The 16,265-nt window shown below is 35.9% G+C and overlaps 1 protein-coding gene across 1 annotated transcript in view; it reads right to left on the reverse strand.

The window, feature by feature from the left end:
- The window catches only part of DOK6 (docking protein 6), a 185,325-nt gene extending 173,200 nt beyond the window's left edge, over nucleotides 1-12,125 (reverse strand). The window contains exons 1-2 of the mRNA XM_009290867.1: nucleotides 12,099-12,125; nucleotides 7,164-7,271 (exon numbers count right to left, since the gene is read on the reverse strand). Coding sequence (XP_009289142.1) covers nucleotides 7,164-7,271; nucleotides 12,099-12,125 — 135 coding nt within the window. The remainder of the gene's footprint in view (nucleotides 1-7,163; nucleotides 7,272-12,098) is intronic.
- Nucleotides 12,126-16,265: the final 4,140 nt, after the last annotated feature.

Below are 16,265 nucleotides of genomic sequence, written 5' to 3' on the forward strand. Positions count from 1 at the left end.
GGGAAGGCAAGAAGGGTAATTCAAATAATATTCAAATTTGGATGCAAATCAAGTGTTATAATATATCTTATCACAAAAAGCACAAGAACTCAATCCTAACAATTACATTTTGATAGATGTTTATCCAACTTCCTTTTGAGAATGCCTTTGCATCTGAGAAGCAATGCAATATCTTGAGTAATGATAGTAGCAACCCAGATTATAGAGGTCCATAAGGAGACTTGCATAACTTTCGATTTGTAGTGAACATGAGCAACACAAGAGGCTGAAATACTCCACAATAAAGCAGGACTCTTGGACTAAACTAGAATGAACAGTAGGCTAGTTCACATTTCTTTAGCGATAAGAATCTTCATTTAGGCAACCTGGCAGTAGCCAGAGAACATGGAGGGGAAAAAAACTAACCCAAAGGTAACTGAGTAAGTGGAAACAATCAAAGAGAAGTTCTTATGAGGAACTATTATCTTATGATAATGCTACCATATGTAAATATTTTTATTTTTCATTTTAGAGTTGTAATTAAATTTGAGAATAGTATGGACTAGCACATAGATGACTGTGGCAAAATTTAGTGTTTTTCAAAGTTATCAGGAATTCACTTATCCTGAAATATTTTGAAGTGAATAACCACCTCATGGTTTAAGGCCATCTCAATTAGAGACTAGCAACTTTGCTGTAGAAGAATAGGTATCTTATTGTTCCTGCATACTGTGTTTTTAAACAGAAAAAGAACCTGTTCCCTCCTTCCTCTTACAAAACAGGGCTATGAACACACCACAGAAACTCTAGGTGTGTGCTTGTGCACACATGTGCACAGGAGATCTTATTGCCAAGAACTGTCCAAGAAACTGCTGCAGCTTGTATAAGAACCTGCTATAAATCACTGGGTTTGCATTAAATAAATCACCATTTCCTGAAACTAGTATTTAGCATTCCACAAGTTTCTTCAGGATAATCAAGCAGTGAAAGAAAAACCGTAATGTAGCTCCCCTTGTGTGGCCCTGGCCACAAATTTAATTTAGTAGATTACAGTTAGAAGGCTACTGCTATTCTTTTTCTTGATTATTATTTATTTTTGTGGACACATATTATATAACATGTGCTTAAGACCATCTGTTCCATATATATTTTTGACTATCAGAAGTCATTGCTAAAACATTGTGCAATTCATTTTATTTTGCCTTTGCAGATTTATATAAAGCACATCATAATCAAACATGATAACAGAAAAAACAAATAATCTAAAAAAAAATCTAAAAATCTTATCCTACTTTAATCTTGCTAACTTAAACCTCAAAACCCTAGAGATAGTTGTTGTTGACACAATCCTAACAGAACATTCCTCCTCATATTGGAGGAATTACATCAGTAAGTCTTGAACTCTATGCCAGACATCACCTATTTACTCATTTGAAGGGTAAGCATGCCAGCATTGACAGATTCAAGCTTCTCTTCCTCCAAGACTGATATATCTTGTCAGGGACAGACCCAACTCACACCACCTTCACTTCATGTGAAGGTTATTTACCTTATTAGTGAAAGAGAAACATACATTAATGGAACTGGAGATTTTACAAGGAATGGAAGAATCCACATCTGTTGGTTCCCATTGTGGACTTCATGGGCTACCATTAGTAATTCAGCTATGTCATCCTTAAGCTCCCTTTGGACTCTTGAGTGAATATGTTCTCCATACTTTGCTAGTGAACATTCTGTGTAGCTGGGGTTGAAGTATCTACGATCAAGTTTATGATACAGAGACACCTCTGCAGAATCCTCCCTTGCATACCCACACCAGAGCATGCCAGTTTCCTCTACAGTAAACCCCAATGGAAATGTGCTCATTTATACTCTCTTTCTTGCACATTTCCTTTATACTCTGATTGTCATTTGGATGCACAGGGTCTTTGGCAAGCCTTTTGTTCCTGATGGGTCAGAATCTGTATTTATAACCAGTTTTAACTAAGCAGGTTAGTTGCTCTTCAAGCTCTACTTTGCTCTTTCTAATTCTGCTTTAACAATTAATTGGCCAGTTGTGTAATGCTTTCTAGTTTATTCGGATACACTTCAGGTTTTGAAGTTTGATCTCTCATTTCTAGTAACGTTCGTGTTGCTACTTAGCCATGTTGACTTCCTGTAATGCTCCTGCAAGCCCCTCCTAATGGGTAACAGGCTCTGGTACTGTCTGATCACTATGCCTCCAAAGTCTGAAAGAATTTCGCTTTTTACATACCTCTTATCTTCTTTTACAAAAATGAGAAAGCTTGTTATTTATTCCCTCTTTTAAGTTGGTAAAGCTGTGGTGTCTGTTTTTGGCCTTTTCTGATAGTGTAGGAAGAGCTCCCAGGAACATACCCAACCCTGGGATCGGTGCAGAGCTATTGCCACTTTATGCCCTCTTTGGAGTAATGGGAGTAAACACAGCTGTTCCGCACAACCTCCACAATGAATGTTCAAGGGAAAACAGTACAGCTAAGCTATAACTTACCTGAGCAAGAGTGTAATGATCTAAATTTACAGTAATGAGAAGTTTTATTTTGATACCAGAAACTGGAATGAACAGATGAGGTCATGTTTCAACTAATGGGTGTAATATTCACTGTTACTGTCAGGAGGCACTTGTCTATAAGGACTAACGCCATTACTGTGGTCTATAATAAGAAAATCACTAGGAAAAAACTCCAAAGCAATGCACAACAACATTAGAGAATTTACAGAATAACAAATAAACCCACATATTGTCTGGATAATGGGGAGGAGGAGGAGTCCATTTTCTAAAGAGGCCAGCTTATTTGCACATTAATAAACATTTATTTAGGATATGTAAACCAGAAAATCTCCATTTTTAATTCTCTTAGCTTTGCACTACCAGTCCTGTTTTTTTCTTTTTTTTTAGCCCAGTGCTCCTTCTATAATTCATATTGCCCAATACACAGGTTTATCACATAAATATAGGAGATATATGGCCATCTAGGTAAAGTGCTTTAAACAGGAATTTGATTTAAGCTACATTTCAAGCTCAAACATCCATGGAAAAATAGAGATGCTTAAAACCTTGATGAGTTACTTATTTCTGTTGGTTCCCATTGTGGACTTCATGGGCTACCATTAGTAATTCAGCTATGTCATCCTTAAGCTCCCTTTGGACTCTTGAGTGAATATGTTCTCCATACTTTGCTAGTGAACATTCTGTGTAGCTGGGGTTGAAGTATCTACGATCAAGTTTATGATACAGAGACACCTCTGCAGAATCCTCCCTTGCATACCCACACCAGAGCATGCCAGTTTCCTCTACAGTAAACCCCAATGGAAATGTGCTCATTTATACTCTCTTTCTTGCACATTTCCTTTATACTCTGATTGTCATTTGGATGCACAGGGTCTTTGGCAAGCCTTTTGTTCCTGATGGGTCAGAATCTGTATTTATAACCAGTTTTAACTAAGCAGGTTAGTTGCTCTTCAAGCTCTACTTTGCTCTTTCTAATTCTGCTTTAACAATTAATTGGCCAGTTGTGTAATGCTTTCTAGTTTATTCGGATACACTTCAGGTTTTGAAGTTTGATCTCTCATTTCTAGTAACGTTCGTGTTGCTACTTAGCCATGTTGACTTCCTGTAATGCTCCTGCAAGCCCCTCCTAATGGGTAACAGGCTCTGGTACTGTCTGATCACTATGCCTCCAAAGTCTGAAAGAATTTCGCTTTTTACATACCTCTTATCTTCTTTTACAAAAATGAGAAAGCTTGTTATTTATTCCCTCTTTTAAGTTGGTAAAGCTGTGGTGTCTGTTTTTGGCCTTTTCTGATAGTGTAGGAAGAGCTCCCAGGAACATACCCAACCCTGGGATCGGTGCAGAGCTATTGCCACTTTATGCCCTCTTTGGAGTAATGGGAGTAAACACAGCTGTTCCGCACAACCTCCACAATGAATGTTCAAGGGAAAACAGTACAGCTAAGCTATAACTTACCTGAGCAAGAGTGTAATGATCTAAATTTACAGTAATGAGAAGTTTTATTTTGATACCAGAAACTGGAATGAACAGATGAGGTCATGTTTCAACTAATGGGTGTAATATTCACTGTTACTGTCAGGAGGCACTTGTCTATAAGGACTAATGCCATTACTGTGGTCTATAATAAGAAAATCACTAGGAAAAAACTCCAAAGCAATGCACAACAACATTAGAGAATTTACAGAATAACAAATAAACCCACATATTGTCTGGATAATGGGGAGGAGGAGGAGTCCATTTTCTAAAGAGGCCAGCTTATTTGCACATTAATAAACATTTATTTAGGATATGTAAACCAGAAAATCTCCATTTTTAATTCTCTTAGCTTTGCACTACCAGTCCTGTTTTTTTCTTTTTTTTTAGCCCAGTGCTCCTTCTATAATTCATATTGCCCAATACACAGGTTTATCACATAAATATAGGAGATATATGGCCATCTAGGTAAAGTGCTTTAAACAGGAATTTGATTTAAGCTACATTTCAAGCTCAAACATCCATGGAAAAATAGAGATGCTTAAAATCTTGATGAGTTACTTATTTCGGGGTACTGTTTGTGATCCTGGATACTGATTTGATTGCAGATAAATCAAAGATATTATTTTTTGTTATGTTTCCAGTTGAGAGGTAAAATTTTCTCCTGTAACTCTTCATGAGAAAGCTAGAAAACCTGCACAGTACAATGTAGTAAGACTATGTGCTACTTCTAGACCTTCTCCCAGGGTAACCTAGGCTGATCTGAAGGTCTGAAGGACATGAGTTCCTAGAGAATCCCAGTATGTTCTGAGTCCCCCTCTACACCACCCCTTTTCTTCTACTAGTTATAAAGAGATTGTACAGGAATAAGGATGTCAGGGTTGACGTATACATTCTTATATGAATATTAGCGTGCGATCGGAGCCTTTCACCCATTTAAGTATGTTGGCCTTTCATAAAGAGTCAGGCTTGCAACATATATTTTAGTCTTCCTTAAAAAACACCCGGTCTCTCATTTCTTCAATATTTAATCATTTTTTTCATTGATTCTTAGAATTCAGAGTTACCCTTCAACTTTGCACACCAGATGCCCTCCTTATATTTTGTGAGTGAATAAGGAAACAGAATTTCAAAACAGGGCTAACAGGTTGTACTGGATAGCAATAAACATGCATTTTGAACTACTTCAAAATATAACAAAGCAATAAGCAGCTCTAGAAAAGAAAGAAAGAGAATGAGGATATTTTGATCCCATATCAGCAATCAAATAACTATATCTGCTCGCATAACAACCTTCACTGTTCCCTCAATAGTCACTCTCGATGACTATTCACAACTCATGCACTTCTACTTCACCACTATTTCATTTATCAGAATGGAGGCAATTGAGGAGAATAATCATTATGAAATAATAAAATAGCCTTTAAAAAAAAAAAATCAAACCTGAGAATAAGGTTCAGGGTTTCTATTTTCTGATAATATAACTTTAGAAATTATTTCAGGACTTTATTTCAAAAATGGTTATCATCCAAGTGAATGGATACAATTCTTTTTTCTCTACAGCCAGAAACCCAGTAGCCTTTTAAATAGGAAAGAGAATTCATTTCTTTCTCTTTCCCCTCCCTGCCCCCAAGGAGTGGAATAAGAGGGGAAAAAAGAGATGAAAAAGAACTATAACACCCTTTCAATTTGCTTACATGCAAAGGGCCACTCTTCCATCAATACTACAATGTGCAGTTGCAAATTATCTATGTTACTTTTTTAGCTTCTCAAATGATTCTTACATTTCACATGATTTTTCTACAAAGATGACAGTTGACAAGAAACACATAAAGTCTTTCTGAATCCTTTTACACACAAAGTATGCTATAGGCAACAACATGCTCAATCAACAATTTAACAACCCCCCCAAAAAAAGCTCCCCCCAAAACCCCACAATTTCATCCTTCTGCCCTGTTGCTAATCAATATAAACTTCATAGATAAGGGATCTCTGTGGGATTTCAGCCATCACTACAGCTATCCGCCCAAACCATCCAATTAATCATTTTAAAGACCCATCATTAAGTTGCATCTTGAAAGTAAACATTTTTTGAAATTTATGTTGAAGAGAAGAATCACTTTTGCTCCATGTGGACCTCCTATGCGTGGGAGCAAACATTGTCATTCTGGTACATCAGTGAAAGTGCCAATAGTCTAGTACACGTCAGTCCTAAACCTGGATACCAATATAAGATCAGAAGTTGGATTTTTGGCAATATGAAATTACTGGGGCTCTTTTTCTTAGAAAATATTCACAGGATAATTGCATGCTATTTATTATATATACATTTTTAATTTAAAGAGACCAAGAGGTTACTGGAACTTAAAGGCTAATTTGTAGTTTTATGATAAAAAGCATTAGACCTGCCTTCAAGAGATCTAGACTTACATCCACATTCTTTCACTGCTTGCCATGTGACCTTGGCTAAGTCATCTTTGTGTTTCAACTTGTCAGTTTTAAGATAATATCTAACGTTCATATGACATGAAGCTAAAGGTGACTGGATAGAAGACAATAGTACAAGCACAGAGCCCTGCCTTATTTTAGGATGACCTAACTTAAAATCTACTGCATGTCGTGGGGAGCTGATAACAGTAACTTACAAGACAGAAAGAAAAACCCGTGCTCAAATATCTTGTTTTCTATCACAGAAGTGATAGTGACAGAGAAAGGGAGAATCTCATTCAGTGAATGCTGAATTTTCACCTTTAAAAATCCTTGCTGTTGACTCTTGAAGAGTTCTGGGAAAAACATTACATATTCAACCAGTGTCACCATTACAACCGAGGCATTTAGCATTTTCAGAATTTGTTCAATACTTAGTTGATAACTAAGGTTAAAAATTTGATTAAGCAGCCAATTTTACACATTTCCGAAATACTAATGTTTAAAGAAAAAATCCATCCATCTTTCACTACATATATTGGGGTTTTTGTGCTCATCTGGAAAAAACAGTGTGATATCTCACCTGCATCACTGAGATTTACAGATGTTTTACTGTGCTTTTAGTGTCAGGATTAGGTTTTCAACTCGATTCTCACTGTATTGTTTGCAAACTAGACATATCAAGAACACACTCTTCCCAAGGAAGAGTGGTAAACAGGCAACGCTTCAGTTCACAAGAAAGGCATGACTTACCTTGTGAAAGTTCCTGAAATATGCTGCCTTCTCATCTGGAAATTTTTCTAGCCTCCTGGGTCCTTTACTGGAAGCCTTCTTGAAAACCAACCAACAACGCCTGAAAATCTGCAAACAAAATCAATGGATTATATCAGCTTTTCTTTAAAGATGGACAGTATCACAAATGCATTCAGCTACATAATTGATGTAGGAAGAAATTTTAAAATGAAAATATTTTATTTTAAAAGTCTGGAAAATTCTGAGAACATCAATTATTTCTACACAAGTAATCCCAGTTCCTCAATTTATACATATTGATTGCCAGTACTTCGTAGACTTTTTTGCTTCCATTTCTTTCACGCATGCCAAATTTGACAATTCCTGAGATGCAAGTAAATCCATGAACTTTGAATATGAAAAGAATTATAAGGCTGTCATCAGAGAAAGTACTTTCAGAAATCACTCCATGCTATTCTAGCTTTCACATTTATACTCTATTTCTATGAGAGTATCGATACCATTGAGAAACTATTGCAGCTTTTAACACAATACAGTAATCAGCAGAGCTTGTATGCACAGAAAAGAAAGTTGAAATAAGCACCAATGTGATTATTGCTGGACAACATCATCTAGTTCTCTCACTTAGTTCAATAACAAACTTTCTTAGGAAAAACTATGCAGATTATTAAAGTTTGGGAACATGTAGTGAAAAATAAAATCCTTCAGAAAACACAAAAAACCCCAATATTATCCTTTCATTTTAATGAGAACCACACTAGATTTTCCTTAAAATTCATTTTTAAGCAACGAGGGTACGTTATTAGACTATTTACCAAGTGTTCTGGTGGTATTACCATAACCAGAAGTTTAAAATCAGGATTGAATTATCAAATAAGAAAGAATACACTTGCAGTTCAAAAAAAAGTTGATTAAGGATAATGCTTTAGACTATATTATGCAAGTAAGAAATTAAATATTAATATAATTTTATAATCTATGAAATATTTTACTTCATTCTCCTCTTCAGTACTTGCACAGCTCTATAAACAATACCATACGGAATTTTATGTTATTATTTCAAGGCTACATTGAAAAACAAAAAAATACCCCAATACTAGTTAATGGTTCCACTGGCCACATGTGGAGAAGAGCCTTATTTCTTCAGGAACTCTACAAAATTTAATGACACAAGAAGTACACCAGTATTTAATTTGGATCAGCTCAAACATATCTCCCATTAAAAAAAAATAAAAAGGAAATATGAACAGGGAGAGCTAAAATGAGGAGTTTTCCCCTCAGTGTGATGCTGTCTAAACTGATTATAAGCAGTCAATATAATGTCATTAAAATAATTAAGCTTAATTAGCCACATTCTGATATAATAATACTGACACTATCCTGTTGTCATTATCTCAGATGAATGTTATCAGTCAAAATAAATGTTTTCTTTTAAAAACCTACCATTGGATTACAGTATCAATATGTTTAATTATGAAGACTTTTGGAAGAAAACAGCATTTAATGAAATCCTCTGCAACTATACTTCTTACAAAGCATACAAGTTTTAGGGTTTTTTTCTACTAAGGTTGTAAAGTGGCAACTGTACAACTGTACTTCCTATCTCAGAAATTACTTCACCTAACCCGGGGGAAAGCAAAGACAATATCATATTTCCTGAAAAAAATGGCATTACACTGTGGGACATCATAAACCGTCTTTATTAGATAGTACTTTCTTCAAATAACATCTCGGCAGTGTGGCAACTTATTTCACCAAAGCTGTAGCACTGCTCCCACAGTTCTCTCTTGATTAACCCATATTAACTCTTCACAACGTTATGGTGTGAAAAGCTCCATTTTTGCAGGTAACACATAGGTAGAGGATATTCATGCTATTTTGATCTTATTAAAAGCAATAGCTTCAACTGGGGGGCATATTTATTCATTTAATAAAAGTGTCACTTTTAATAATACTCCTGGTTATTCTGGGATCTGGGTTGTTTTTTTTTTTAGTCTGTGTATTTTCAGTTCATCTTTCTCCCTCTGAGGAAAGTCTTTTCCTAAGAACTTCTTTATCAAGGTAAAATCATTGCCTTCATTTCAGATCTTTTATTGATTTCCTTATTTCCGTTATCTGCCCTTAATGGTTTACAGTCCTCACAGTCTTCTCTTCAGAAAAAAAGATCAACCTACAGTCCCCATCATCAGTGGTGGTGGGTTTTAGCACAGCCACAGAATCTACATTTTACCGATGACCTGAATTTTGGACAGCTGGTGACAAGGTAAGAGAAGTTTTGTGTCAATTGACAGAGTAAGTTTTTTTAGTTTTTCTTTTTTGTTTGTTTTTTAATACAGCACAGCCATTTTTTGTTATAACGCAAAGTATCAGATCCAGTACATCAGAAGTATCTCTAATAAATGGAAAACTAGACATGTGAAGTCAGGGAGCCAGATTTCTCTCTGTGAGGATGAAAACATTTTCCAGATAAAAGGTCATCTAATGCATACTCCAAAGCAATTCCTTCAGTGACAAATGAGCAGGGTCTTCTGAATGACAATGTCAGTCTTTTTTTCACTGGGTATCAATCTGGAACAGTGTGGAAACAGGTTTGAGGGTTTGCGACAAAATTCAAGAGGAAGGCTTTGACCCACTTATTAGTTGGGGCCTCAGTATCCATTGAAGAGGGCTAGATTCTAGTTATTTTTAAAGATGCTCCTCTTTAGGCCTTTTCCCGAAGATCTGCATTGGGGTGAATTCAAAGGCTTCAGCAGCTAGACTGCGGGAAAGAACAGCCATTGCTTTTAAAGGAGAACACTGAATAGTAAGAGGAGGAAACCATAAGTTTTACCTTTAGACTGTTACTGCTTCAATTTATTCACATCTGTTTTTCCAGACCTTTAGGAGAGGAGAGATCTGAAGAATGCAATGGCTCAATGAGGACTCCTGATTTGGTCCATACATACACCAAGGTACATCCTTGCATTTGGATTTTATTTTTTTAACCTATAATCACTTTTAAAGCTGGTATAAACATATACAATTCCACTGCATTTCAGCAGCATTTTATCTGATTACACCAACAGACAGTTTGTATCTCAGTGTTTGAAAAAGCATTAGCATATAAATTTACCTATAAATATGAATAAATAGGTGCAGATGTGAGCACACAGCAAACAAACATTTGCCTTTCATAAGGCACCTCATTGTTGTACAAAAGCCTACTCAATTATTCACGAACTGTGAGATACGCTTTTATCCCTGGCCTAGTTTAGGATGCCATTGGCTGTAATCAAAACTTCTGAAGGACTTCTAAAGTCCTCAGATAATTGGGGTAGCCACTGTGAAAGAAATCAGCATCAGCCCTTTAACAGCAGAGAGAAAGAGAACCACTTGCAGTGTTGTCTCCACAATATTTAGCATTTCCTGTGAGATTTAAGCGTCTGTTTCTCACACATGCATAGTTGAAGAAATGCCAAATATTTGATTGTTTAATCAGTTTTGCAACATTTTTGGATGAGCACTCACTGCTCAACGAATATGCTTTAAAAATTTTGTATCGAGGGCAAACAACACAAAGTTTAACCCTATGCTATTGCTTTTTTCTGGAGAAATTCAGAAAGATAGCATTAAATACATGCTATGTGTAGGTTTCCTTTTATTAAAGTATGAATTAGAAGGACCAAAACTTGTCCAGTACGAACCTGAGAAGGTTTCTATTGAAATTACCTGAGTCCATGGCACAGCAGAACCTCTTTAAACAACACCCTTCCTCTCTCAGTTTTACAAGATGGGCAAAGCAGAAAAAAATATTCCTCTAGATCCCACTACCTGTGCAACTATATATCAGTAAGCGACGGCAGTAACTCAGCACACTTGTGGTCTGGTGAGAACTGATTCAGCTGCCTCTTGCAATACCATACGGGAATGACTTTCATTACAATGTACAAGCTTGCAGGGGAGAGTAGCCTCTGTTCCTAGGGATGGACCTTGTGGAGCCTCATCTCATTAGTGAGAGAAAAGGATTCCAGACATGGAACAATATAAACTTATCATCCCCAAATTATTTCTGAAATCTTTCCAGTCAGAAATCTGACTTCCAGTGCTGCTCCATTTCTATTAATCTTTAGAGATCCCTTTTTTATATTTTACTTGAAACACTGCAATAGATCAATTCATGATGAAAATCTCTGCATAATCTTATTTTCTTACTTTTTCTTCTGTTTAATTCACCTCTCAGCTCACCTTTCCAGCATGTTCATATGTTCTAATAATCTTGACTAATATATGCAAAAGTTTGGCCTCTGAACTGATCATTATTCTTCATGCTCATATCATACAGTTCTGTTTTATTGTTGCCATGGTTGTTCATAATAAATCCATTAAAAGACATATTACAGGAAATCCATTGGTTAAATTAGTTTTTTAGAAAGAAGAAAAATTTTTCCTTTTCCTAAAATAATTTAAAATAATTGGTTTACAGTGGGAATCTTACGTATGAATTTTCCATTTCCAGAGATTTCTAAAGCCTTTTCTTAGTCATTTACAATAGTTGCTTTTGAGATCAACATTTTTTTTATCCACAGCTGTAGTTAATAAAGCTTTGCCAGTCATCACTAAAATTTAGAGAAGGGATTTTTATTGACAAGTCTCTACACATTATTCCAGAAATTCCACCTCACACTCAAAGAAAACAGAAACAAAAAATCACCCATCTTTTCCTTTTTTTAATAATGCCAAAAAAGAAAGTTACAACACTATAAACTTTTTTTTCGAACCACTTAAAATGCTCTGAAATCTCCCTGCCCCTATCCAAAAGATAGTACAAATGGCAATCACTTTCTTGGGTATATAGGAAAACCATCTAATTTTCTGCCACTAGATGTAGAAACATTTGTCTCTGGAGAGAAGCAGCAGTGAGTCAGCTCCTAGTTACTAACAGAAACCATCACTGACCAGGACGGGCACCGAAGCATCGCGCATGGGGCTTTTTGCCAGCATAACCTATGAAAAGGTTCTTCCAGGAAGACATCTACAGAATAATATTCAGTCCTGCATTTACATCTCATTATCTGCAGGAAAGGCTAGTTGATTTCTCCTCCCTGACTTTCCATGTGCAGTGCTCTCCTGTTAGACAAGACAACATCTGCAGTGTATGCATTAAAACCACTAAAACATGAAAATGTTCAAATTTACTTCACTAGTTATCTCCATTAAAAATAGATATTGTTTTTTATGGAGTATGTGAGAGAAATGCAGTATGTTGTGAGCTAAAATATCTTGACTCACAAATTAAAAAATGTAACATTCATAGTAAGAAAAATAAAAATATTTGTCACAGTAAATTAATATTTAACCATTGTGTTGACACCCACTACTTTTTGATTTTTCTGTGCATATTTTAGCAAAGGGAGAAGAGATGAGGGGTGACACCTTAGCACTTCAGTGGAACTACACTTGTCATGCATTCAAGTAAAATTTAAGATAAATTGAAAAGCAGTTATTACCTGTAAAAAAGCCCAAGAGGAAAATGGAAAGACAAAACCATTCATGCCTCAGCTAAAGAGCAAGTTACAGGATATAAGCTATTGCTGAGTAAAGTCAACAGAAAGAAAAAAAAAAAAAAACAAACCAAAAAACCTCATCTTTGCTATTTAGCATTTCCTGTGAGATTTAAGCGTCTGTTTCTCACACATGCATAGTTGAAGAAATGCCAAATATTTGATTGTTTAATCAGTTTTGCAACATTTTTGGATGAGCACTCACTGCTCAACGAATATGCTTTAAAAATTTTGTATCGAGGGCAAACAACACAAAGTTTAACCCTATGCTATTGCTTTTTTCTGGAGAAATTCAGAAAGATAGCATTAAATACATGCTATGTGTAGGTTTCCTTTTATTAAAGTATGAATTAGAAGGACCAAAACTTGTCCAGTACGAACCTGAGAAGGTTTCTATTGAAATTACCTGAGTCCATGGCACAGCAGAACCTCTTTAAACAACACCCTTCCTCTCTCAGTTTTACAAGATGGGCAAAGCAGAAAAAAATATTCCTCTAGATCCCACTACCTGTGCAACTATATATCAGTAAGCGACGGCAGTAACTCAGCACACTTGTGGTCTGGTGAGAACTGATTCAGCTGCCCCTTGCAATATCATACGGGAATGACTTTCATTACAATGTACAAGCTTGCAGGGGAGAGTAGCCTCTGTTCCTAGGGATGGACCTTGTGGAGCCTCATCTCATTAGTGAGAGAAAAGGATTCCAGACATGGAACAATATAAACTTATCATCCCCAAATTATTTCTGAAATCTTTCCAGTCAGAAATCTGACTTCCAGTGCTGCTCCATTTCTATTAATCTTTAGAGATCCCTTTTTTATATTTTACTTGAAACACTGCAATAGATCAATTCATGATGAAAATCTCTGCATAATCTTATTTTCTTACTTTTTCTTCTGTTTAATTCACCTCTCAGCTCACCTTTCCAGCATGTTCATATGTTCTAATAATCTTGACTAATATATGCAAAAGTTTGGCCTCTGAACGGATCATTATTCTTCATGCTCATATCATACAGTTCTGTTTTATTGTTGCCATGGTTGTTCATAATAAATCCATTAAAAGACATATTACAGGAAATCCATTGGTTAAATTAGTTTTTTAGAAAGAAGAAAAATTTTTCCTTTTCCTAAAATAATTTAAAATAATTGGTTTACAGTGGGAATCTTACGTATGATTTTCCATTTTCCAGAGATTTCTAAAGCCTTTTCTTAGTCATTTACAATAGTTGCTTTTGAGATCAACATTTCTTTTTATCCACAGCTGTAGTTAATAAAGCTTTGCCAGTCATCACTAAAATTTAGAGAAGGGATTTTTATTGACAAGTCTCTACACATTATTCCAGAAATTCCACCTCACACTCAAAGAAAACAGAAACAAAAAATCACCCATCTTTTCCTTTTTTTAATAATGCCAAAAAAGAAAGTTACAACACTATAAACTTTTTTTTCGAACCACTTAAAATGCTCTGAAATCTCCCTGCCCCTATCCAAAAGATAGTACAAATGGCAATCACTTTCTTGGGTATATAGGAAAACCATCTAATTTTCTGCCACTAGATGTAGAAACATTTGTCTCTTGAGAGAAGCAGCAGTGAGTCAGCTCCTAGTTACTAACAGAAACCATCACTGACCAGGACGGGCACCGAAGCATCGCGCATGGGGCTTTTTGCCAGCATAACCTATGAAAAGGTTCTTCCAGGAAGACATCTACAGAATAATATTCAGTCCTGCATTTACATCTCATTATCTGCAGGAAAGGCTAGTTGATTTCTCCTCCCTGACTTTCCATGTGCAGTGCTCTCCTGTTAGACAAGACAACATCTGCAGTGTATGCATTAAAACCACTAAAACATGAAAATGTTCAAATTTACTTCACTAGTTATCTCCATTAAAAATAGATATTGTTTTTTATGGTATGTGAAAGAAAAACAGTATGTTGTGAGCTAAAATATCTTGACTCACAAATTAAAAAATGTAACATTCATAGTAAGAAAAATAAAAATATTTGTCACAGTAAATTAATATTTAACCATTGTGTTGACACCCACTACTTTTTGATTTTTCTGTGCATATTTTAGCAAAGGGAGAAGAGATGAGGGGTGACACCTTAGCACTTCAGTGGAACTACACTTGTCATGCATTCAAGTAAAATTTAAGATAAATTGAAAAGCAGTTATTACCTGTAAAAAAGCCCAAGAGGAAAATGGAAAGACAAAACCATTCATGCCTCAGCTAAAGAGCAAGTTACAGGATATAAGCTATTGCTGAGTAAAGGAAAAAAAAAAAAAAAAAAAAAAAAACAAACCAAAACACCTCATCTTTGCAATCCACCTACGTGAGTTACCAACACCTTGCATTAAAAAGACAAAAGCAAGTACTGTTGTAACAAGGCATGCCATCCCTCCCGTACTTAGGTTTTTGGGCATCTTTGAAACTAAGATGCCCTAAACCAGTGCTTTTTCCTGTCTTGAACAGCACTGATTTCACTGTCTGCTTTTTTGAAATACAGTTACCACTGCACTAAGTGGGTGCGTTTTGGGTGGCAAATTTGGATCCGTATGAAGAAGCAAGAGAGGTGGAACACTACTGCACAGCACTGAGCTCCCTAATTAGGGCAGAGTGTGCAGAGTAGCAGGGCATCAAGGCCAGCTCCTGCTCCTTTACCACACCACTGGGAACTCATATAATTCCCAGCAGCAGAGCAGAGATCTTCCACAGTCATCTACCACCCACTCCCCTCCAAACAGGAGGAAAGGCAAAAATAACCCCTAGCCCTTCTCAGAAGCGTGAGTCTACTTCTTTCAGCAGCTCTGGGGTGTGGGGCCAAGACTTTACTACAAGATACAAAAAGCCTTGGAAGGTTTTCCCTTTTTTTATTGATTCTAACTCTCCACCTGCTCTTGCCCATTTCAACATATTTTTTTCAAACGTTACCAAAGCATCTACCACAAAGCAATTGCAATAAAAGCAAAGCTGTTTCAACTGTAAAGCCAGGATTAAAAAAAACCACAAATACATCCCCAAAAGATCACTAGTAATGCCTTTAATAAAAAATGCTGTCTGAAGGTGTGTTATGAAGGCTATCCAACAGGGAAACATTCCTCATATATGATAACCTTGCACATACCCTTGAGCTTCATTTTATCATCCTAATTAGGAAGCAAGGTTAAACCTCTAGTTTATAAACCTTGTATTATGACCTTCTGCAACATTATAGAAGACAATTAGGTCTTAGATAATTTTAGTGTCATAGTTCAAACCCTAAAATTTCTGATAGCATTTTTTTTATTATTATTATTTTCCAGATTGCAAATCTGCTGGCATTTAAAGTTGGGAATAAAAGAAATATAGAAACATCTGCTACAAACTGTTTCATCTCAGATTAGATCAATCCTTGTGGGCTTGATTGCAGTCAGTGAGAATTAGGATGGTTAGAGAGAGATGATTAGGGACAATTCACCCAGTTATAGTATATATATGTCATCTTTCTGCTGCCATAACATACCATTAGAGATTCATATAGATGTTTATAATATATGATAATTTATGGTGTTATAGT

Source organism: Aptenodytes forsteri, unplaced genomic scaffold (assembly GCF_000699145.1).
Source record: "Aptenodytes forsteri isolate BGI_AS27 unplaced genomic scaffold, ASM69914v1 Scaffold45, whole genome shotgun sequence".
NCBI lineage: Eukaryota > Metazoa > Chordata > Aves > Sphenisciformes > Spheniscidae > Aptenodytes > Aptenodytes forsteri.